This window comes from Oryza glaberrima, chromosome 12 (genome assembly GCF_000147395.1).
Source record: "Oryza glaberrima chromosome 12, OglaRS2, whole genome shotgun sequence".
Lineage (NCBI taxonomy): Eukaryota > Viridiplantae > Streptophyta > Magnoliopsida > Poales > Poaceae > Oryza > Oryza glaberrima.
In genome coordinates, this window is record NC_068337.1 from 23,115,539 (window position 1) to 23,140,121 (window position 24,583).

Sequence of the window (24,583 nt, forward strand, 5' to 3'; positions counted from 1 at the left end):
GATGGGAGTCAAGTCACCACGATGTCGTGTTCTTGGTGGAGTCGGATCAATCAAAGGAAGCTTATCTAGAAGAGTCTGAGTTCAAGAAGGATGCGACATGATAGTTTATCTATTAATTAGGCATAGTTTGTTAGTTTCCTTTTATCTTTAGGAAAGTGTGTTTAGTGTCTTATAAGGACTTTATCTTTTCCTTTTATCTTTAGGAAAGTGTGTTTAGTGTCCTATAAGGACTTTATCTTTTCCTTTTATCTTTAGGAAAGTTTCTTTCTTGTCCGGCAAGAACTTGTATCAACCCATGGGTATAAATATGTACACCCGGGGTCCATGTAATCTATCTTCACGATCAATACAATTCGGCGCATCGCCACCTTTTACCTTTTCTACTTTATTTTATCGTTCGGCGGAACTTGGCACCCGACGCGGGGCTGCATCGTCTTTGATCTCCGGCGAAGGGATAAGTCCAATGTTCCACCGGTCCAGGCAATTGTATTGTCTACGTCGGCGTCATTCAAGGCTGCATCAGTACATTCGACCTCTTGGATTATTCTGGTTTGGATAATATATTCGCCTGGCTATTTATCATATGTCTATCGTTAATCTAGTCCTAGCATCTCAATTTAGCTCTATCGGCTGCTTCTCGTTTTAGGGTTTATGCCGATATCGGCTAAATCGTGCAGCTAGATTAGATTAGCTTAGACATCTGCCACCCTGAAAACTCAGTCAACGGCTTGATTGTCTAGATATTATGTTTCTTTTCATACTTAGTGCTGCATCAGTTAAGTTTGATTTACTAAGTCGTGCTTAGAACCATAATCTCTAGCCTGCTTTTTGATTGCTAATAAGGATTTCATTGGGGTTTCAGCTGATGAGTTATCTGGACATTGCATCAGCTTAAAAGGATTGTATACATATTGGATTTAGCCGATCGCAACAAAGGTTTCATCGTTTAATCTAATCTTGTGGATTTTATGACATCGGACCTCCAGCCGATGTGTGCTTTAACCTTCGGATCGATGCTTATGTATCATATCATTATTAGCCGATTGGTTTATACTGGATTATATTGTTATTTTATTACATCATCATCAGCCGATTGCCTTTATATCATTATCTACATTGGACATATAGCCGATTGCTTAAACCCTATCGCTATCGGCTGGTATCGGCATCGGCTGTTATCGGCTATCGGCTGGAACTACTCCATCGGCTTGTCAGCCGATCAGCTGTTTTGATCTACTATTTGCATATCTTGTTAGTTGCAGGATCAAACTGACTGGCACGCCCGCATCCCATCATATTTGGACCTGCACAGGAGTTAAGCAGATCTCCCAGGCCGGTGTGTTCGATTTTTTCGTCAACACGTGCCCACGGTCATGGGCGGATGTGGGGTGTTTCCCGTTGCATAGATTTGTTTGCCTGTGCTTTGTGAAAAGTTATCGTGGAATGGGAATCGTCACCAGAATCAGCCTATGTGGCAGATGGATGACCTGAGTGGTCAGAAATGAATCTGTGTGATTCGGGATGTCTGCGGGCATCATAGACTAGGCTTCCCGAGTGGAAGCAGATTGTTGTGCTGCTGGGCAGCTGGACTCTGGGAGTCCGAGAAAATAAAAAAAAGGCTCTGGGAGCCGATTAATCAAGTGAAATGGCTCTGGGAGCCGAGAAGTAATGATCTGACCCAGGAGGTCGTTACATTACCATTTGAGTTGTTGAAAAGCATCTCTTAAAGTTGAATCGAGACGCAAGTCTCTTTTCGACCCAAAACCTGAAAAGAAATAATCACTTAGTGACTTCAAAATGATTTCAAACAAAAGATTTGCAAAAAAAAAAAAACCTTGCCTCTCTTCCAAGCTTGCATTAAACACCTAAATTCCCGTGACTTGCTGAGTATGAAAATACTCATCCTTGCTCTATATAAATATATATATAGTTCCTCTGCCTTGAAGTGAAGATGAAGTGAAGTGAAGATTAAGGTTTCGTCCTGGTTCCCAGCCGTCGCCTGTGGTGTTGGGTGTTAGACCGTTGGTTCCGCTGCTGCTGCTATTGTTGGTGTTTCCTCATCCGCGTCGTCGGTTGCATTCTCATGCTGTTTTGAGTTGCAACCTAAGTTAAGGTAAATAAATCATCTATTTATTTTAAGGATTGCAATGATTCATATTTGTCACCGTGGGTACCAGCGCTATGTCCTGGGACTGGTACTGAGATCGCGGTTTCGTAGGAATCGGTTTGCGCCGTTTTCCCTACGACACGCTCCTGTCAGGTGCCGTTGTACGGCGGTGCCGGATCGGGGTGTGACACAAACGTTGATCGAAAAGTCAACAGCGTCATATAGAGGGAGTACTTGATTAGTTGATTAATGTTACTAGTTGACTTCCAGAGGTGGATGAGATTTTGATTTGTCACGGTTTCCTTGCTTTGAGATATTAGCACTGAAGCAAGGATATTGGTGAGTTTGGATCCATTAATGGTGTTGGTTGATTGATTTATTTTATCTTAGTAAGTTGGAAAGAATTTAGTGGCGACTAGTCTTATAATCACAAATGGTTATTTCACATATCTTTTTTTTTTCAAGGAAGATTGGATTTAAGCTCCTTTAAGCCAACATAGCTAAAATTGAAGGGGTTCAGAAAATTTGTTTCCGACCCCCACACGCCCAGGTTAACTCAACCCAACTCATCAATTGATCATCTTCCTCTGCACTTGCATCTCTGGAAAGAAGGAAAAAACGCACACATAATCTGCACAATCTGTACCTAACTACCTATCGAGGATGCAAGAACATTGATCTTCAGATTGAACAATAATCAACATATACAGGGAGATTAAAGTACACTAGCTTAATTAGCTGCTGCTGCTGTGTGTACGCCTTGAACAACTTTGTTTAAACCGCATGCTGCAGCATAATTCTCATTATCTCAGGGACTGTTTGGTCGGTGGCCGCAGTCTGCCAAACCAAATCTTAGGCGTGCCATAAATTCTTAGCTAGCGTTTGGTAGAGTGCCACATTTGAATCAAGCCACACTTTGTTAACACATTAGCCCACGCGTCATACTCTCATTTTCTAGCCAAAGTTTGGCATAGTTATGGCTAACAAATTGTTGGCCGCACTTTGCGTGGCTTACCACAATAATGGCAAATGGAGTTATGGTAAAGTTAGTCTCCATCCAAACAGCCCCTCATTCATTCAGATGCTAAGTACATATGAATGTAGTACGAAGAACTGCCTAACTAAAGCTACAGATTTCAGAATAATTATGTTCTTAATTAGTACATATGAATGTAGTACCGAAGAATTGCCTAACTAAAGCTTCAGATTTCAGAATAATTATGTTCTTAATTAGTGGCTTATTGTGCTGCTCTTCCTTTGACTCCATTGCCCTGGTAAGCCCAACCTAGAATTCTGCACCGGCGCGCCGCCAAATGCTTTAAACTTCCAAGACACGAAGCTTAGAGTGGTTCGGAGGATTTTTCTCGATAGTTTTCGAGTGGATTCCTCAGAAATCTACATAATCTGTACCTAATCTGTTCGGAGGAAACAGATAAGTAGTTAGGTACAGATTGTACAAGAAACATAATCTGCGTGGATTCGACGACGTGGTTAGTTTTTGAGTGGACTATATCGCAAAATTAACCACGTCGTCGTACGTGGTTAGTTTTTGAGTGGACTATATCACAAAATTAACCACGTCGTCGAATCCACGCAGTGGGCGACTGATCCAATGGTTGTTATTCCTTTACCGATGGGCTTAGATACAGGTTGGGCCGGATTGGGAGCGTTCAGACGTGCTGGGCTAATACGTAGGTTAGGCCAGAGCCAATAATATATCTATGGAAAATGAAAAAAAGTCCACTTTACATCCCTCCACAACACATTGAGTTTCATTCGTGTCCGTTAACCACAAAATCGGGTATGTAACACCTCCACAACTTCTTAACCAGAGAAAATCGAGTCCCTCTGTAGTATTGAGAATAGTTTTAGCCGACGTGACGCCTTTCAGTTAGAGGAAGATTGGATTTTAAGTTTTTTTTTTTTCTGAACGACTCACACCAGATAATGCGAAGTTCATACTGTCAATATAGAAGGAAAAAAGTTACAAATTTTGAAAGAAAATAGGAAGTACACACATTTCTCAGTCAAAATATAGGGCTATAACAAACAAAAATGCACCATATATTTCAAAAATATAGGAAATACACAAATTTTGAAAGAAAAATTTAACTAAATTGTGATAAACGGGAAGGAAAAAAAAACCCGCTTGCCCGTCCCAGTTGCATCCCCGTGGGAGCTGACGAGCTGTCATCTAGCTTGATTTCCATGTGAGCACGCTCGGCGGGGAGCGTTCCCAGCGGCCGGTCGCCATGATAGGGAAGTGCAGCAGGATCTCCCTAGCGATGTCATCAATGATGGCTGGCGCGACGTGGCCATGGAACGCGAGAGACGTCCTCTCTAGCGACGGTGGCACGATGGTCGCAAGCAAGAGCTCGACGACGACGCTGTACTCTTCACGGTCGCCGCCGGTGAGCCCGTCCACGCTCACCTCTCGAAGGAAGTCGAGACGACGACCAAGCCTCGGCTTCCGGCTGTCGTCCTCACCATCTGTCATCCACATGTGCCAGCTTCCTCGTGCCGCCACCGCCACCGCCTCAACCTCCTCTTGGCCCTCCTAAGATTAAAAAAAGAACACATTTAGAGTACGTATGATTAATTAAGTATTACATTCCTAAAACTAAAAAATGGATTAATACAGCTTTTTAAAACAATTTTTCTATAATTTTATTTTTTAAAAAAGTTATATACCATAACGTTTAGCTGATTGGGGAGTGTGAGCGTGGAAAATGAGGGCACACGTTTCAGGTCTGCAAGAAACAATGAGGGAGCATACAAAGACTGAGAAGCAGTAGGGGCTTGTTCGAATGTGAAGCCTTGTTAAGCTTGGTGTTTTGGAGAGTAGTGACGCCAAGCTCGCCGCAATGCCGCCGCCGCCGCCGCCGGCGAAGCTCTACCTGATGTTGAGCGAGAGTACAGTGACACGCGGCAGCTCCGGCAGGTGGCGGATCAAGTCCTCGCACGCGCCGCCGCCGCCGCCGCCTAGCCAGTTGGCGAGAGCCATGTCGTCCGGCATCACGAGCTCCATGTCGAGATGGCCGACGGCGAGGGAGCACGACCGCAGGAGCTGCGTGGTGTAAGGGGCGTCGAACAGGTCGCGCCGCCCGACCGCCGCGAGCTTGAGTGGCCCGGCGAGCCGGCGAACGCGCGCCAGGCCGGAGCGGAAGGCGAGATGCTCCGGGTAGCTCCGGTGCCAGACGACGGCCTCGATCCCCGGCGCCGTGACGGCGACGTCGCCGCCGCCGCCGCGGAAGCAGGAGCGCACGTTCAGGCACTGGAGGTTGGGCGCCGACACGTCGAGGGCTTCCAGGTCGTCGACGCCGTCGATGTCGAGGACCTCGAGATGGTCCAGCGTGTGGAGCGCCAGCCGGCGCACGGCGTGGCGCCCCCTCACGCCGCGCAGCCGCAGCCGCCTCAGCCGCGGGCAGCACGACGACAGGAACTCGTCCAGCGGCCGCTCGCCGCCGCCGCCGAGCCGCACCAGCGACAGGCTCAGCTCGGACAATCTGCCGAACACCTGCCGGTCGTCGACGCCGGGGAGTGTCAGCACGGTGCGCGGCGCGGCGACGGCCATGGCCGCCGCGCGGGTGCAGGGCGGGAGCGGCAGCCCGCCGACGAGCCCGCGCAGCGACGTGACGCGCACGGAGCCGACGGCGCGCTCCATCGCCTGGCCGAACCATCCGTCGGCGGCGACGTTGATGTAGTGGTCGACCTCGACGGAGATGGAGGGGATGCCGGTGGTCGGGAACCGGAGGAGGGCCTCCCCGGCGAGAGCGGCGAACTCTCTCTGGATCATCCCCGGGCACCGGCGGCGCCGCCGCGGCAAGTCCAGGACGGACAGGTTGAGCGCGGCGACGTGCGCGGGCCACACTCGCCGCCACCGCCGAGACAGCTGCGTCGTGCGCGCGGCTTGCCGGGCGGGCAGGAAAGAGAGGATGCGGCCGATCACGTCGTCGGGGAGGCTGCTCAGACGATCATCGTCATCATCTCCGGCGACGGCGTCCTCTAACTCCGATGATCTCTCCTTGCGTTTCATCATGCCTGATTGGATGAGTTGGAATATTGGAGATGATACTAAAAAAACCTTAATAATTTAACTTGGAAATTCACAACCGTATCCGTATACAACTACAATTGGCTTAAACTTTATTATAGATAAATATAATTAATTAGACGCGAATATTAGGAAATAAGCTAATATCAAATAATTAGAAAAGGTAAGGTTTCGAATCTAGATTGTTAGCCTACTACCTGATGAAGCTAGCCGGAAGACCAATAAAATTAGATATTCGATCGCAACAATAATTAAGAAGAAGAAGATGACGACAACGGCGACGAGCAACAAAGAGATGGTGGCGGCGGCGGCGAGCGGCGGCGGGAGGAGATGTGTGGAGGACGACGCGTGCAGGATCTGCGGATGGCGATCACACAACGAGAGCTTCTGCGTCTTCAACTACATGGACGGCTATTTCTCATCTCGTAGCTGCAGAGAGCAGTGCAAGCCGGGGTGGCACCGGCACGCCGCCGCCGCCGACTTCGACGCCGACGAGTGGCGGCGTTGCTTCGTCCGCGTCACCAACGTGGCGGCGGGCGTCGAAGGGCATAACCTCCGGTGGCTCTTCCAGCGGTTCGGGCCCGTGCGCGCGTGCTCCCTGTCCAGAGAAGGCCAGCCCGCCGGCGACGGCGACGGCGGGCTGGCGTTTGTGACGTTCTACAGCGGCGGCGACGCGGAGGCGGCGGTGGAAGGGCTGAATGGCCATCTCGCCGGCGACCGTATGCTGCGAGTCGACTTGGCGTACCCTCGCGTCGTGGTGCTCAGCCATCATGCATGAAGTTCTTTTTTTTTTTTGGAAGCCATTTGGCTAGACTTTATTGATCTGAAAACATAGTTACATCTTTAACCAATTTGCTCGTAATAAAAGCCAGGGGGTTTATCGACCCAGATACATGAATTTTTAATAAAGCTATATTGGCCAATTCATGAGCTAGTACTTGGTTTTCTTCCCTATTACAATGCTCTATAGAAATCTTATCAAGGGATATCCTCTCGAGGGATGATTTCAATTTCCCCCTTATCAAAACAATTCAAAATTAATTGGCATTCTTATATACTGGAGCTGACGCCCGTCGCCAAAAACATCCATCCATCATGCATGAAGTTATCAGAACTTGTTCCATCTTCTTGCAACCAATAATTATCTATAAAGCTAGCTATGATGTTCAAATTGAACAAAGCCCCTTTCTATCTATTGAGCGGGTGCGTGGCAGCGTGGGCGACGAACTGACGAAGTCGATGGCCTCGAGTGCCTGGTCAGGGCGGCCGCCGCTCTGCCCGACCTGCTTCGCTTGCCGCCCTCTCTCCGCGCCGCCGTTCCGCCCCGCTCGTCACCTCCTCAGCCTCAGAGCCCGTGACGTGGTGCCACCGTATGTGGACGTCGAGTCAAACTCCACGCCGTACTCCGTGCACCCGTGCGCATGGGAGACCTTCACAGGAGGCATCACCTCCGCGACCGAAAGCGAGACCCCCCCTCCCCCGGCCACCGCCGCACCGCTGCCTCTTCTTCCGTTGTTCCTGTCGTCGGTGCGCTGCACGGGAGCATTGCGGTAGAATCACTTCCCCACCACCAACCTTGTCATGAACGACATCAGCATTGCCACCGACGTCTCATCCCGCGACGTCACCGCCGCCGCTGGCTTCTTCACGTAGATCTCATCTCCCCTTCCCCCACCCACCCCTTCCCTCCCTCCTGCAAAGGAAGAAGCCTCCGTCAACATCCCCAGCAGCCACCATCTCCGCCTCCTTGAGCTCCTTCCCTGCATCTGCTTCGTCGCCGCCTATGCCTTCTGAAGCCCCATTGCCGTGGACCTCCTCACCTCCCACCACTGTCGCCGCCTCCTGCGGATGCCATAGTGACCGCCGCCACCAACCACCTGCTCTAGACTGCACGAGCGCCGTGGCCAAGAGCTTCGGGCGGCTTACCGCTCGCCGGCGAGGGAGCTTGAGGAGGGAGGGATTGCCGGGAAGGAGAGGGAAGGAGTGCCACCATCCGTAGAGATAGAGAGGATGCTCCCCCCCCCCCCCCATTTATCAGTAAAGACGTTTTCACTCGGCAATGTGTCGTCTATCCAGATATTGAAAAATCAACGTGTCGTCTATCCAAATGTTGAAAAATCTGAGTGAGATGGGCCTGGTTTAGTTTTCAACTTTTTCTTTCAACTTTTCCATCCCATTAAAACTTTCCTACACACACAAACTTCCAACTTTTCTGTCACATCGTTCCAATTTCAATTAAACTTGAACTAAACACACCCATGGATGAAAAAAATCATTCGAATGTTTGCTAGACACTCCCCTTAAAAATTAAGATAACTAATAGTTTAGTATTTATTTTTAACAAAAAAAATTGTACGCTAGGCACTCGGGTAAGCCCAATCCACCCGCAAGCTACGGCCACCGAAGCTAAAGCAGTTGAGCCCCTCGATGGCCTCGTCGGCGTGCTCCCGCCGCTCGAACACGACGGCGGCGAACCCCTTGCACTCCCGGGGCCCGTCCATGGCGACGTGCCACATCCGCAGCGGCCCGAACCCGGCGAGGAGCCCGGCGAGGTCGGCCGGCCGGCAGCTCGCCGGCAGGTTGCTCACGCGCACGAAGCGGCGGAGGAAGCGGCGGCGCTCCGACGCCCCCGCCGCGTCCCCTCTCCAGGCGGCGCGCCTCGCCCGGCATGGCACGTAGCAGCGCGCGGCCGCCGGGGCGAGGTAGTTGTAGGGGCACGTGAGCTCCGTGTGCTCCTCCTCCTCCTCCGCCTCCACCACCGTCGCCGCCGCCGCCTCGCCGCCGCAGATGCAGCATGACTCCGCGTTTGGGTCCTTCCAGAAGTTGATCGTCGCAGCAGGTCTCGCCGCCGTCGACGCCGCCGCCGGCGCCGCGTTCACGTCCATCCTTCTCGGCTCCTCCTACCTTAAGCTCTATCTAATCTAGCTATGATCGTTAGTTTATCGGCGTGCATGGAGGACTTTTATTTTATGAAGAATATATTCCTTTGTTTGCCGTGGACGACGGATCGTATGCGGAAACAACTCCTGCTTGGAATAATGTTCTTTTCTAATTTAGATGTCGATTTCTATTAATACATGCCTTTTTTTCAAATTACTAAACGGCCCATTGCGTATGAAAAACTTTTATATAAAAATTTGTTTGGAAATATCAGATATAGATTTAATTTTTAAGTTTGTAATAATTCTTCATCCTAATATCACCTCCATCTATTATAAAATATATAGCCTAGATGATTATAGTAATTCTGATCTACCTATGCGGACAACTACTTAACCGACGTCTCCCATTCCCATTCCAAACACCACCGTCATCCTAGCAGAACTCACCTCTCCGTTTCTTTCAAAAACACCAAAAACGAATCCCCCGTATTCGGAACACATGATACTTCCCCGTTTTCATCCATTTTCAGACTCGAACCATTAGTTCTGTGCGCCCATTTTTTCATGCATTTTCATTGTGGTTCTAGATCTAGAAAGGTATTCTGACCAAACTCTGCTCTCTTCTTTTAATATATTGACGTGCAATCCTTTTATGAGTTCGTGAAAAAATAGACAGGCATTCTGACAAAAATATACACTCACATTAAATCTAGACAAGACTATGGAGCTCACACCACCCCGAAACATATTTTGCTCAAGATGTTATCGCCATTCCACCATCATATCTCATATCCATTTCCTCTATATGTTTCTCTCTCATATGTTTTTCCAGCTTCATAAAGAAGAAGCACAGGACCACCGGGCAACTTTCATTACCCGACTTCTAGGAGAAAGCCAAAATACAAAGGTCTATGAAAAAAATAACAGGGGAAATAAAAAGACACAACCAGAGTTCTTGTGTTTGTTATTCCTTTGTCGCCAATGGCAATTCCCGATGCAGCGGATGCCAAGGTGGTCGGAGAATTTGGTTGCTTACTAACTTTGTCAAACCACATGTTAGGCAAGATGTGGCTAGCCACAATTTAGCTAAAGTTAGCCAACAATACAAGTGTATGACATGTGGGGCCATAAAGAGAAAATGTGTGGCTCGACATAGTTGAGTCATCAACCAAACAAGTGACTAAAAAAATTGTGACATGACTTACTTTAGGCATGGCAAGTTGTGGCATGCAATCAAACAACCCTTTAGTCATCGACCTCCGCATAAGGACTACACTTTACAATTCATGATACTAACGGGGTCTATATCACAAAAAAATTACCCACCTCATCGATCTATACCACAAGCCACCTGATCCAACGGTCGTTATCCATTTCCGAGGTAGGGATACAAGCGGGGCTGGCAAGCAGGTTTTTTTCCTTCTTATTCCACTTCTAGTTCATTTTTTCTTCTAAATTTTGTACTACCATACAGGAAATAGATTAGCAAGCGGATTTTTATGCAGGTAGTGGGAAGCGGATTTTTATGCATGTAATGGGACTACCCACTTGCATCCCTATTCCAAGGGGTTTGAAGAATCAGTTTCTGAACCCCACCTAGGGACTACGCAAGGTAATTCATGTTGCTGAGTGGACCATATCGCAAAAACGCCTTGCAGATGGGCCTAGATGATGATATCGGCTGGGCCGGATCGGGAACGTGCTGGGCCCGGCCAGAATACACGGCCATGTAAATACTGGGCCGTCCGTACACTGTACGTGCTACTCCGGGCAAACAAATGATTTTACATCGGTATTAAGCGAGAGAATAAACATTATACCACTCCTAGAGTATAAAAATTACAATTTACATCGGTAAAAGCGTCTCTCTCGTTTCACTTTGTAATAATAGGTTTAGGCTAAAACTTACGGAAATTTCATGAAATTTCATAAAATCTGATTGGAACTTTCGTGAAACCTCATTCAAAAGTAGCAGTAAATTCGTATATTTGAAAGTAGCATTAATTAAATCCAAATATTTCAAACCAAATCTTGCAGTGTAAGCTGCTCCTGGTGATTGATTAGGCGGGCGGCAACGCAACCTCCCCTCCCAACCCAAAATTTTTCCCCTTCCCTTTTCTTCTCCCATCCCTTCTTCGGTTTCCACCCCCCAAAACCCCAATCTCCTCGCCCTCCGCCGCCGATCGCGGTGGCGCGGCGGCGATGCCGATCGAGATCGACTGGGAGGAGGTGATGCCGACCACCACCGCCGCCTCCTCCTCCCACGGCGACGATGTCGAGGTCCGCTTCGTCTCGACCTCCACGCGGTCGTCGGTGGCGCAGCGGCTGCGGCCGCGGGGGGCGAGGACGGAGGAGGAGGCGGAGATCGTGAGGATGAGGGACGACGAGCTGCGGAGGGAGATGGCGTTCGCGGGCCGCCTCCGGCCCCGGTTCGAGGGGATCCTCTGCGACGGCGGGGAGGGGAACCGCCGCCGCCGCGCGCTGCTCGAGGCCGAGGCGCGCCGCCGGGGGATCGGCCCTGCCGCGAAGGTATTCTGCTCGTGTGATCGGATTGGGCTGGGTTGTAGCTGCAGCTTTGTTCCCCCATGAGATTCGAGTGTTTGATCATCAATTCGTGGAGCAATTAGTGTGCATTTCTGGCTTATGTTTGTTGGGTAGTCCACTAACCAGTGTCCTTATTATTATTTCAGGATGGAGATGACCGTCACTCTACCTCACGCGATGTATTCAGTTTCGGTATGATCTTCGCATTCAGTGTCGGTGCTGTTTTTTCTAGGCTTATACCACAACGCCAACAGAATGATTAGGAGTTTTTTTTTTTGTTCATCTGCTGTATTAGTGAATTCCTGTGGAAAACACATTCGGTTAGTCTGACGAGTAGGGGGGTGGGGTGGGGGAGCCTTTACTATTAAACTATATACACTGTCAAGGAATATAGATTATAGCATTTGGGAAAACTTATCACCATATGGTAAAAGATACCTTGGTTGGCTTTTTAGGGATAATAGACATGGCAATGGGAGATCATTTGCTGTTGCCTTTTTATATTCTGTTTCATCAAGACAAAAGGTACATCCTGATGATCTACCATTGACACAATATTTATATGCCTCGGTGTGTTTGCAGATATTGAAGATCAGCTTGGGGAAGATGCATCTCGCAAGTTCTGTGGTAAACCATGGCCCGTTTCTTCTACAAAGGAGAACTATGGTCAGGTATACAGTAATGTGATGACATCATTTGGCTTTCTTCTTTCTCTTTTTTTCTTCTTTTTTTTTTTGGGGTGGGGGGGTGGGGGGTGCGTGCGCGGGTAGGTGAGGGGTTTCTTTTGATATTCCATAGTAACCAGGATGAGATATGTTTTCTCTCAATGCAGCTAGGTATTGAAACACGGAGAAGTTCAAGGCAAATTGAACAGCGGAAACCCATTTCAGTGGATAAGATGTACTCGAGCAAACCATGTTCTTCAACTTTATCTGGGCACAAACTGAGAGTTCATGCCATTGATCCTGATGAGAAAGCTGATGATGAAAAATCTGAACCAAGTACAAGATACTCTTTCAGAAATTATATTAAGAAGTATGTATCAATATCTGTTAAGCTGTTTAGAACGCTTGTTCTATGTATTCCTTGTTCAACCTGAGCTGTTACTGAATTTCAATAATTTTGCCTTAACATTATGTGTAAGTAACTAACTTTTTTAAGCATGCTTGATGTTCCATGATGACACCGTGCTATTATTAGAGAAATTCCTAGTTACTTCTGTAGTTCTGTTGAATCGCAGATATATAAGTGATGTTTACTACTGCATCTTTTTTTGAAATTCCTATTAGTAAGGAAATATTTTTGCAACATTGTGTATTTTCTATAATGGGTTCATTCTGTTCTGTAGTATTGCAATACTTGTTATTGTTCATGAAATTTCGAAGATAGAGATATCAAGAACCTTTAATCCTTCCAACGAGAAATGTAATGAAACCTTTGTATCTTTGATTGATCTAGAGTTCATACATGCACAGTTATGTGTCCAGCAAGGTCATGCTTCTGGAGCACTCTCATTATTAACAATTCCATCTCTTATGCTTCTTTAGTCCAGTATAGGCATATTTTACTTTTTTGGTCTTACATTATGGGTAGGAGTATTTTTGGAATCACTACTCACTACTTTGTTACTCTGATTCGGGCATCGCTTAATGGAAACATACCATTGAGTCGATAGGTAGGAATCCAATTTCTGGTGGGACTCTAGTGTGAGAAATATCACCTAGTACCTCACATCTCTTTTCATGTATCAGTTTGATGCATTGATATGTTAATTGTGTATTATTTTGTTCAATCAACGAAAAATTCCTCTTCAATTCTTCTTTGCAGGAGGAAGGAAAAACATCAGTCATGTCTCTCTGATTTTCAAAAGGTGGGTACGCTGATAAGTGATAAAGCATCTATCCCAAGATGAACCTATTCTTTTCTGTAGTATCTTCTTCCATACAAACTATCATATTTCCCTACTGATCTATTGAATGCTCAAAGCACTGTCTATTTCATTTTGGATCAATAGCTAAAAGTGAGAATTAAACAAGCTGCATGTATATGCATTTCTTTTCCATGCTGTACATAACTGAGGATATTATGTTTGCCAGACTTCACGAACTCTATGATGACTGAGTGGGTGGTTGATGTCTTTGGTTTGCTGTTGTGATATGCTTTCATTTAATAGTTTGCCCATTCCAGTAAATTCTTTGCTTAGAAATTTGGCCATCATACATTGTATGAGTGAAAATCATTCTATTCCCTCAGTATTATTATGTATGGCACATTAGTGGTGATCCTAATACCACATGCAAGTTTCACTATTCAAATTAAAATGTTTGACCTATCAGGTTCAAGACGTGGTTCTCTTGGATGATGAAGATGTTCAGCCTGAGGGTCAAGTAGACTGTAGGATGCATGACAGAAGGTAAGCTTCTCGAGAAAATGGTGTTGTTGTGTACTTCAAGCCACAATATTGATTTATGTAACATAACAAATGTGTTTTCAGGAACGAGACCATGATTTACTACCCATCAAGGTGAACATTTTCCATTCTTTCTGAAAGTTTTGATGTCATGGAAGTGTTTTTTTTCCTTATGTTGTTAATGTTATTTATATGAACAGAGATGATCCAGAAGCTGTAGAGCTTAGCAGCTCAGATATTAAATGTCTTGATCCTGGGGTATATTTATCATCACCAGTGATAAACTTCTACATTCAGTAAGAATGCACCTTGTTATCTTTTAAGTTTTAGCTTTTAACCATTCTAATATCTAAAATATTCTTTGGAGACTACTTGAGTGTATAATCTTTTTCTTCCTTTAAAAAGAAATAATTCGTGCAGGATTTGTTTTTATGCTAGTTTTTCTGCCATTTGACATTTAAATATATAAAACAAAGTCAAGATATTTAAAATGATATGCATTCCTGATCATTCTAGTTGCACAAAAAATATGAATACCTCATAAAGTTAGGACTCCTGAATTTGGATTATATCTCATTTTATAAATATTGTTAGTTTACTCTTTCTACATAATGTTATGGCAGGTACATGAAGAGGACCAAACTGCATGATGATGATTGCAGAGAAAAATTCTACATATTTAACACATATTTCTATAGCAAGCTTGAAGAGGCTTTATTGGGGAAGGTACTATTGTGTGCAATGAACACTATGTTTTCTGCCGACTGTGTTTCTTTTCTTGACGCAAAAAGAGAAGGTTAACTCTATTGTCGTGGTTGCCATGAGTGTGGAGTACAAACCTTAATCACTTTCTCTCCATAAAAAGCAGTATGAAGAATACCACTTCTGTTTTGTAGTAGTCCTAACATTGCTAGTACCCTGATTCTATTGCTGTTTGTTGATCTCTTCTGTTATATCTGCTGTTATATACCTTTTATGATGCTTTATCTCATTTTGCTTCTCAGTGTTGTATTATCTTCACATGATAATGTTGGACTGAAATATTGTATATAGCTCATCTCACATAGAGACGTTTTAATTGGTTGCTTGTTCTAGGGTGAGTTTCTGAAATTGAGAAGATGGTGGAAAGGTGTCAATATATATCACACATCATACATCATCTTGCCAATCCATGGAACGTAAGTTGCTATTCATATGGATAATAATTCAAACATTTTCTTGAAATATTCACACCAACATTGTATGCTACTGCTAGTGTGCCTTTAATGCCATACCTTGTTGTTTACAGTAGGTTTCAATGTATGATGAGTTTGCCTATCTGCATTTCTAAATCAGGGCGCACTGGAGCTTGATTATCATCTGCATTCCTTCCAAAGAAAGTAATTCAGGGCCGATCATACTTCATCTGGACTCCCTTGAGCTGCATTCCAGTGCTAAGATTTTTGACACCGTTAGGAGGTGAGTGGCTGATCTCCTATTCATAATCGATCATGTTAAAAGTTGTTTTCTGCCACTATTTTGTGGATAACTTAACCTTATACTGAGTTCTAGCGCAAGTGACCTCTTTTCTGATGTTGGCAACTATACATGTTATAGATACCTTGAAGCAGAATGGTGCCATTTACGGAAGAATCCCCCTCCTGATATTTCAATTTCAGAGACAATATGGGATGATCTTCCGAGCAATATACAGAAAGAAAAAGTTCAGGTAAACCTTCGTTAGACATGTGATGCACATATCAATAGTATTAATCAATTAACATTCTATTAGAAGGTTATGGTACAATTTTGTTGTGCTTGTCTGACTGCATGCATATTGAATATTTGTGTTGAATAATTGTTCAGATTACAGTAATGCTGCAATAAACACTTAGATGTTTTTGCGCTTAATTCAATTTGTACACAATTTTCACTCCTGCCAGGTTCCACAGCAGAAGAATGAGTATGACTGTGGTATCTTCATGCTTTATTATATTGAACGGTTTATAAGGCTAGCACCAGAAAGATTCACTCGAGATAATCTTAGCATGGTTAGTGGCCCTGTCATTTTTCTGTACTTGTTTCTTGTAGAACTTCATCTGTTTAGATCTCAGTGTGTTTTCGAAATTTTAACACTGCGGTTGTAATTGTTATACAGTTTAGTCGTAGTTGGTTCCAGCCTGAAGATGCTTCTGATCTAAGACAGAGAATACGAGAACTGCTGTTGGAAGAATTTGAAAGTGCCAGGCTGGATGAAGCTTTGTCGGAGGCTGACACATCTGACCGATCCGATAATGAAGAAGATGCCACAAAGAGCGCAGAATCAGAACAAGCAGCAGCAGCAGCTCCTGGTAGTGGTAGTTCAGAAATGATCGTAGAGGGTGGAGACACTGGCATAAGTAATGAAGACTTCAAGGGGGTCGCGGCATCAAAAGAAGCAAGCTCTAGCATCTGCAGAAGCGCTGACAATCTCGCGGGCTGTGTTCTTTTGGAAGAAGCTACATTGTCGGATAGCGTGATGAAGGATGAAGAAGACACTACAAAAGCAGATCCTGTTAGCTCACAAGATGAACAAGAAGTTGCAGTTTTATCCCCTGGTGCATGGAAAAACAGTGAAGAGAATACACATAAGCAGCCACAGCCAGATATATGTTGCGACAGCTCCGACAGTGAGATGGACGATGTGAAGATCATTGAAGATCCATACCAAAGAACTAACAAGCAAAATTGTCGCATCTTTTGACATGAAGGGCTCATGCGTCACACCATCTGTTCCATTTCCAGGATGATAAACAAAATATGGCAGATGCTTGTGCATGCACAAATTTTGGAGGTGCCTGTTGCCACATGCCAAATGGATGATGACTACCTGATACAACATCTCAACTGCATGATGGTAGGTGAATTGAAGAAGTAAATGAGTGAAGGTGGGTTACACATAATCTGCCTCCCTCTCCCTTCTCCTGTTCTGTGCCCATGGTGGTAGTTTTTTTTTTCCTTTCATTTTTGGCAGGAAGGCCATGGTGTAGTCACGGGAAGTGTACAGTGTACAGGCCAAGCATGTACGGAGTAGGTCAGAATGCTAGTTATGTATGGACACAAATTGTTTATATTCCTAATATGAGATATTAAGCGAACAATACTATACGTACGACCTGTATGTCCGATCAGTGTACGATCAAACGGTAAAACAACTCAATACGTGACTGAGTATGGTGACAACATGGCTTGGTTATACGGAGATTAACGTCACGAGCTCACGGCGTTAAGGTCGTTCCAAAGTCGGACAAGTTTAGTAATACGTATAGTATTTTTCATATTAAGCTATTGAAATACTTCTAACATGTTTTTGGAGTCAACGTGATGTGTATATATCATATTTTTCTTTCATATAACTATATTCTCTGAATGTGCTGATGAATTTACTATCTATACGAATTTACTCAGCCAAATCACGTGTAGTTCGATTGTTGTAAAATAATATCGTTATTGGTTAAGATAGGACAACTCAAAGTTAAAATCGACAGTCATTTGTTAATGAAGGGAGTATCAAACAAGGAACAAGGGCGGATAGGGATATTAAGTTAATAAAAACTTTGATAATAATTGGCTATGGTGGTTTAAAGAAAAGCAAGTATAATTTGGTAGTGGACAACTTTGGACACAAGTGGCCGTGCATGCATTATATTCCTTTCTTGATCTATGAGATAAGCTATTGAAATACTTCCAACATGTTCAAAACTGAGGCAATATGATATACATATTGCATATTCTTTTCCTTTGATATGAGACCATATTATTCCTTGTCCAAAAATACTTGAAAAAAGTATTCCTCTCCAAAAATGCTGGCGAATTTATTCCCCTCTTGTTTTGCACGTTGATTAACGATACTTAATTTGGTCCATCTTGGGATGGATTCTTCCAGCTAATCTGAACCTTTTTATTAATTAAACACTGGTGCATGCCATCAAGATTAGATCACCGCGGCAGCTGCTAGTGGATGATCATGCGATTATCATCTGGGAAAAAAAGATGCTGCAGATAAGAACAATCTATCAGAGATCGTATATATAATATATTATTATATATTGTTAATTAATATATGGTGCTGAAGATATAGTAATTTTAGACCGGGGAAACGAATTATTGGAGCATTTATTACTTTGTGCTAAAGCAACCAAAGCTGGCTTAGATATTACTACAAAGACTTCTCTAATCTTCTCAATTTAATAACAAACCATGCATTGTTATTCTAATCACCAGAGAAGTACCTACTCAGGTCACCCACGCTTTCCGGAAGGCAGGAGCATTTTCCTGCTCATCGACGTTTGTCTTCCTGAAGCAACCGGCCAAAGTGCTGATTAAACGCCAGGGAGGTGCAATCACATACCACCTCTGTTATTTGGCTGATTAATTTCTCATCATGCACGTCTTAAACATCGGACCTGCATCGGATCCGATATACTCCTATATCAGTATCCATCGATTGGTTCATTGGTTCGATTCTTTCTATCATCCTATCTAACTGGTACATTATGAACATCAACTTTAAGTAACTATACTGGAACTGAAATTAAGCAGATCTATCATGTGTTACGACATATTTTACGTCAACAACTATACACTACTACTATCTCCATATTTTAATGTATGACGCCGTTGATTTTTTATCCAACGTTTGATCATTCGTCTTATTTAAAATTTTCGTGCAAATACGAAAGTATTTATACCATGCTTAAAGAATATTGCTTGATCAGAAGAGGACCTAACCTGATGCTGAATTGCTGACCAAGCTGGGCAGCAGTTTCCTAATCATCCACCGCTACTGCTCTCGTTAATTGCACATCGCGTGTATGATTACATATCTAAATCGTACCTAATCAAGCAGTTGATTTCCGGTGGCAAACACCTCAACCAATTCCGTGGAGTACCAATTTGCAACTCCCTCTTAAATAAGCACTAGTCATAAACTACTTTGCCAAAATCCAGCAACTTTTTCAGAAATAAGTGTACTGAAGCAAGCCTCCCAAAACACTCTGCTGATTTGTTTAATTAATTAGTTATAGAAGCAAGTTAACACGACACGCCCTAGCTGATTGGTGATACTAATTAAAATGCTTTGAGCAGCTGATTACTTCAACGTGCCCATCATTTTCGTTGCTTTCACCTCCAAGCTTCCAGCTTTAATTCCTAGTATCATCACACCGGCAGCTTGACAGCTTCTGAAACTGTTCTCAGGCTGAAAGAAAAAAGAAAATGTCCAGGTGCGATGAACCTGTCATGCTGTCACTTTATATGGAGAAAATTGGTTATAAGCTCCCCATTTTCTTGCTCTGTCCCATCCCATGTGTTCTTCATCAAGGACGCATGAATTGCATATAAAACAATTTGATCCCTTTCTTTTGTAAAATTAGAAAACCATCCTTTATGGTGTGTTTAGGTCACGCTAAAATTGGAAGTTTGATTAAAATTGAAACGATGTGATAGAAAAGTTGGAAGTTTGTGCATAGGAAAGTTTTGATGTGATGAAAAAGTTAGAAGTTTGAAGAAAAAGTTAAGAACTAAACCAGATCTAAATAAGGGCTTTACTGCTCTTGTCGTTGTCAAAAGATATCAATTTTTTGTTGGTTGGGGAAGAAAGCGAATTATAGTACAGTGACATAGATATGAATGATGACTACAGTGACAAAATGAACAATTGTGTGTAAGCTAACAATATCAGTAGGACAGTAAAGCACATTGAAAATCTTTACATTGTTACATATGCCAGTGAATATTTACGTATACCCAAAAAAATCTGTTTTTTTTTAGAAAAATGACAAGAACGTGAGTGTAGGATGATAAACCTGCCTACATCATCACCTATATGCAAATGACAAATGCAGGTTGGAAAAGCTCCAAAAGTGTGATAGTTGGCAGCCACAAACGACCCATCCATACCTAGTATGATGATAAGCTGCTTTCAGTGCCACACGTGGAGTGCTCTAGTTCAATTCTCGCAATTTGTAACTCCAAAATTTTCGTCACAGGTTGCCAACTCATGTTGCGTAATACAGCAACCAAGATCACATCGAACATAATCTATCTTGAGAAATTCAAAGTCACAAGTTATCGACCTTTTAACGGGCAAAACGAATGAGGTCTCATGAATTTCATATGTCGAGATTATCAAAGGCATGACTCAACCTATCATGTATAGAGTTCTCCCTATCTAGAATAAGTAGGTGTTCCTTATTGTTTGTTATCGTGGAAATAATATTACCGTCGGGTAAACTAACGATAAGGATCTGATAACCTCTTCAAGTTTTAGAAAAATAAAATAAATTTTAGTAAATTTCATTAGGTTTTTCCAACGTTCACCACAATAATAATCATATAGTTATCGGATTTATCATCGGAACCCCTCCTTCATCGGTAAGGTAAGGTAAACCCTATTATGTTTGGAATTTGTTAAGTGCTGAGTAAATGGTCAACATTTATTGACAATCATTCTACCATAAATTAGTATATTACTGAGATTTACCCTCTCTTTCCAAAAGTCTAAGAACTATTTCATTCTTTGGTTTTTCCAAAAGTCTGAGTCCTATTTGTAGTTATTATGTGCTAAATTAAATTGTTGATAGGAATCCAAGAAGCCATTTTAATGCTTATTGGTTGCATATTCATTGGTTTTGTCATATGGTGAATGAATTAATTGCTTCTTGGTCTTAGTGAAAAAGAAATAGGACTCACATTTTTGGAATATGGAGTATTATTTTGATGAAGAATAATTAATTAGAGATGATTAGGTGCCTTTTTACCAACTTCAGATGGAAATTCTCTGATAGGATACAATAATAAGGGTTCTTTTACCTTATGATGGTGTCTTTTAGTTTGCGTTTTCTTTATATCATATCAGTATGTGATGTGTTTATTTATGTGTCGATTTTGTAGTAATTGATGATAGCTCATTAAGCAAACACCGGAACACTATTTTATTATTAGAAAAACTTAATTAGAGATGCCTATGTGATTATCAAAAAAAATAAAAGTATTGACAGCAAAGATGAAGGGGATAGGCATAAACCCTCTCTGTCGTGTCAGCAGCCGAACCCAACTGCAAAAGGCGCCATTTTTATTTCCCCCTTTTCCCTCGTCTTCTTCCTCCAAATCCTTCGCCTCCTCCTATAAATCCACCTCGCGCAAATCCAAATCCAAATCCAAGCTCGGAGAAGCGACCTACCTACCTACTCTAGGCGGGAGAGATGGTGGGGAAGAGCGGCGGCGGCGGCGGGGCGGCGGAGGAGGACGGAGCGGCGGCGGTGAGGAGGTGGGTGGAGGCCGGCGGCGGGAGGCTGGTGATGGACGGCGGGCTGGCGACGGAGCTGGAGGCCAACGGCGCCGACCTCAACGACCCGCTCTGGAGCGCCAAGTGCCTCCTCTCCTCCTCGCACCTCATCCGCAAGGTCAGCCCGCAATCTGTCTCGTGCTATCTGACGAATTTGTTCAACTTTGGAGTAGAACAGCTGTGATGTGTTCAACTTGATTCTTGATGCGAGCGAGCATGGTTAACCCAAAAAAAAGAGAAGAGAAGTTATTTAAGATTTGGAAATAAACGACTAGATCAATTGAAGCAGGCAGGGTTATGAAATTGACAGGTCACTAGTTTACTGGAGTAGGGAAAAGTTTTTTTCTGCTTGCCCCTAGAGTGTTGGAACTGGGAAATATCTTGTTCTAAAGAAAATATTAAAAAGAGCATTGGAAATGTCCCCACGGTTCCATTATAATAAGCTAATTGCTATACCATGGACAGGACAGTATCAAACAAGTGTTTCTTTTTACCAACTCTTTTTTTAAAACTAAAACTTTTTTTTACTGAGTGGAGTAGTCCATTCGTCCCAAAAAACCAACCTAAATTGGAGGTGATATTTCCTAGCATAACGAACATTGGTTTTTTTTTTTTGGGACGGGTGGAGTAGTAAAGAAGGGAACAAAAAACCAGCAATTTTCTGTGCTTCTACTCCTGTGGACTGTCTGATTTTGGGAGTTCAATGAGGTTTTGAAGGATTGATTTAATACGCGAGTCAAGCATGCCGGCTAGGTGCTTTTGTGCTGTCTTTCTCCGAAGGTAGTCTTGTAGGATAAAGTGCAGACCAGCTGCTGAATCTGCCCACAGCATTTGCCAACTGGAGTATATGCCACTTGCCAAACTTATTCTGGCATTTTGGGATAGAATTGAATTCTTATTCGAAAGCATAATTGAAGTCTTGACTGTTTTCCATGACCTGAGCTCAGATCTGGGGGGATTGGTCTTGCTGGTCCAAGTTTCATGGGCCATGTATCCTGGTCCTAGTCTGTCTGTTTCTGTCCTTTCAGATGATAATTGTGGATTGGCATGTCACAATTACCCTGTACTGTTATGTGAAATAATGTGAGGAGAACTATTACTTAAAATGCACAGATTTTTATATTTTTGCAGTGCTAAGGAGTTGCTAACTTTCCTTCTTTTTTTCTGCTGTATGTACCTAATAAATGTAGTGTACTATTTTCAATCTGACCAATTATTTCGCATGCAAAGAGCTGTTTACAGATTATGACATCATACATTCTCCTTATGTGATGGAACAGGTCCATTTAGACTACCTAGAAGCAGGTGCAAATATCATAATCACAGCGTCATACCAGGTCAATTATATATTTCCACGCATTTTTCCAGTATATATGATATTCTTGTATGAACAGTTCCAATATATTTGATGTTGCAGGCTACAATTCAAGGCTTTGAATCCAAGGGATTTTCAAAAGAACAAAGTGAAGACTTGCTTGCAAAGAGTGTTGAGATTGCACGTGAAGCGCATGACATGTTTCTGAAGGAACATTCAGATCGTCCCATACAACATCCTATCCTGGTTGCAGCTTCCATAGGAAGTTATGGGGCCTATCTTGCTGACGGCTCTGAGTACAGGTACTTAACTACTTAATAGAGCAGAGCACTCATTTTCCTGTATTGCTTCTGGGTAATCACTGTTTCTCTGGTGTTATTAGTGGGGATTATGGCGAAGCTGGCACATTAGAATTCCTGAAAGATTTTCATAAGCGAAGGCTGGAGGTTCTTGCAGAAGCAGGTCCTGATTTGATCGCTTTTGAAACAATTCCCAACAAATTGGAAGCTCAGGTAACAATTCCCAACCAGGGATATTTTGCCTCTCATTTAACAATGTGTTCTTACAAAATAATCTCTATTGTTTCGCTTGCTGGTCTTTAGGCTTATGTTGAACTTCTCGACGAATGTAACATCAGTATCCCTGCATGGTTCTCATTTAATTCAAAAGATGGAGTTCACATTGTGAGTGGAGACTCGTTAATTGAATGTGCTACTATTGCTAATGGGTGTTCGAAGGTTGGTGCAGTTGGAATAAATTGCACACCTCCAAGATTTATCCATGGCCTGATACTCTCCATACGAAAGGTATGTAGTTGTACATGCTTTTCAGTTACTGAAACATGTTTGAGCTCAGTGTCCTATGTCCTGGTGAAAGAATCATGTTTCCTGCTTGTTTGTGCTTGTACAAATTATATAAAACATGTTGATTGAGCAAGCAGTATATCTCTTCACTTGACTACTTGTGCATTATCACAGGTCACAGATAAGCCAATTCTGATATATCCCAACAGCGGAGAAAGATATGATGCTGAGAAAAAGGAGTGGGTGGTAAGTTCATCTCAAGGAATATACATGGATTTGAGTAGAAACATTCTTCTGATCATGAAAAATCCGGCAATCAAATACTTTGGTGCTTTCTGAATATATGCATTCTGAAGTGCCAGAAAAACTATACCATCACCTCTGCCAGTCTACTACTGTAATTTTGTTTGAAAACATAGGAAAATCAAAGGCCAACTTTCTGTTAAACATAAAAGTGATTCTCTAGTATTTCCCAACTAATATAATCTTTGAGGTTAGTCTGAAATTCTAAACATCTGCTGCATTTGCTGTGCAGGAATCAACTGGCGTGTCAGACGGTGATTTTGTTTCCTACGTAAACGAATGGTGCAAAGATGGGGCTGTCCTCATTGGCGGCTGCTGCAGGACAACTCCAAACACCATCAAGGCCATAAGTAGATCACTTAACCAACGCCACTCTTCGCTGCATTTACCTGTGGCATAGAGTTGCACGCTCCTTCAGGTGTGCTACTCATGCTGGTACCTGAACCTGATGAACATATCCTGGAGGTCCTTACTAGCAGCATGATGTTCTCTGCTGCAAATGAGATGGCTCTGCACTTACACTTGCGAATAACTGTGCGTTTCGTCTGAGTTCTTAAAGTTGCCCAATCTGGAGGTACAACCTACCAAGAAGGATTAGCAAGCAGCAAACAGTGATAGTGAGCTGTTCTACTAAGTAAGTAACAAGTGAGTGAAAACAATCTGCGGCAAAGTTGATGAAGCTTGTAAGCTATCAAGAGTTGTTGTGCAGACCTGAGCCTGTTATAAGAGCCTATGTTGTGTACTACTACTACTGCTGTACTACTACTACCCTGTGAACTCTTGTTTTGCTATACTACAAGTCTATAACAATAAGTTTTGTTTGTTAATGGAGAACTTGATGCTCTTGCATTCTGTGGAA

At 43.5% G+C, this 24,583-nt stretch overlaps 4 protein-coding genes and 1 pseudogene across 4 annotated transcripts; 3 read left to right on the forward strand and 2 right to left on the reverse strand.

The window, feature by feature from the left end:
- Window positions 1-4,301: 4,301 nt before the first annotated feature.
- LOC127756909 (uncharacterized) lies at window positions 4,302-6,146 on the reverse strand (annotated as a pseudogene).
- A 310-nt stretch (window positions 6,147-6,456) lies between these two features.
- On the forward strand, window positions 6,457-6,939 carry LOC127756407 (uncharacterized). The gene has a single exon (XM_052281745.1). It carries the CDS (start codon window positions 6,457-6,459, stop codon window positions 6,937-6,939), a length of 483 nt encoding a protein of 160 aa, XP_052137705.1.
- A 1,579-nt stretch (window positions 6,940-8,518) lies between these two features.
- On the reverse strand, window positions 8,519-9,048 carry LOC127756746 (uncharacterized). Its single transcript, XM_052282123.1, has one exon. The coding sequence runs from the start codon at window positions 9,044-9,046 to the stop codon at window positions 8,519-8,521; it is 528 nt and encodes a 175-aa protein (XP_052138083.1). The 5' UTR covers window positions 9,047-9,048.
- A 2,075-nt stretch (window positions 9,049-11,123) lies between these two features.
- Window positions 11,124-17,123, forward strand: LOC127757898 (ubiquitin-like-specific protease 1C). Its single transcript, XM_052283490.1, has 14 exons — window positions 11,124-11,572; window positions 11,734-11,779; window positions 12,170-12,258; window positions 12,420-12,622; window positions 13,415-13,457; window positions 13,924-14,000; window positions 14,082-14,111; window positions 14,198-14,293; window positions 14,621-14,723; window positions 15,093-15,175; window positions 15,333-15,455; window positions 15,594-15,705; window positions 15,920-16,027; window positions 16,135-17,123. Exons 1-14 carry the CDS (start codon window positions 11,246-11,248, stop codon window positions 16,717-16,719), a joined length of 2,025 nt encoding a protein of 674 aa, XP_052139450.1. The 5' UTR covers window positions 11,124-11,245; the 3' UTR covers window positions 16,720-17,123.
- Window positions 17,124-21,083: 3,960 nt separating this feature from the next.
- Window positions 21,084-24,558, forward strand: LOC127757685 (homocysteine S-methyltransferase 2). The gene is made up of 7 exons (XM_052283253.1): window positions 21,084-21,421; window positions 22,584-22,640; window positions 22,721-22,920; window positions 23,001-23,130; window positions 23,221-23,424; window positions 23,596-23,667; window positions 23,957-24,558. The coding sequence occupies exons 1-7, from the start codon at window positions 21,221-21,223 to the stop codon at window positions 24,122-24,124; spliced, it is 1,032 nt and encodes a 343-aa protein (XP_052139213.1). The 5' UTR covers window positions 21,084-21,220; the 3' UTR covers window positions 24,125-24,558.
- Window positions 24,559-24,583: the final 25 nt, after the last annotated feature.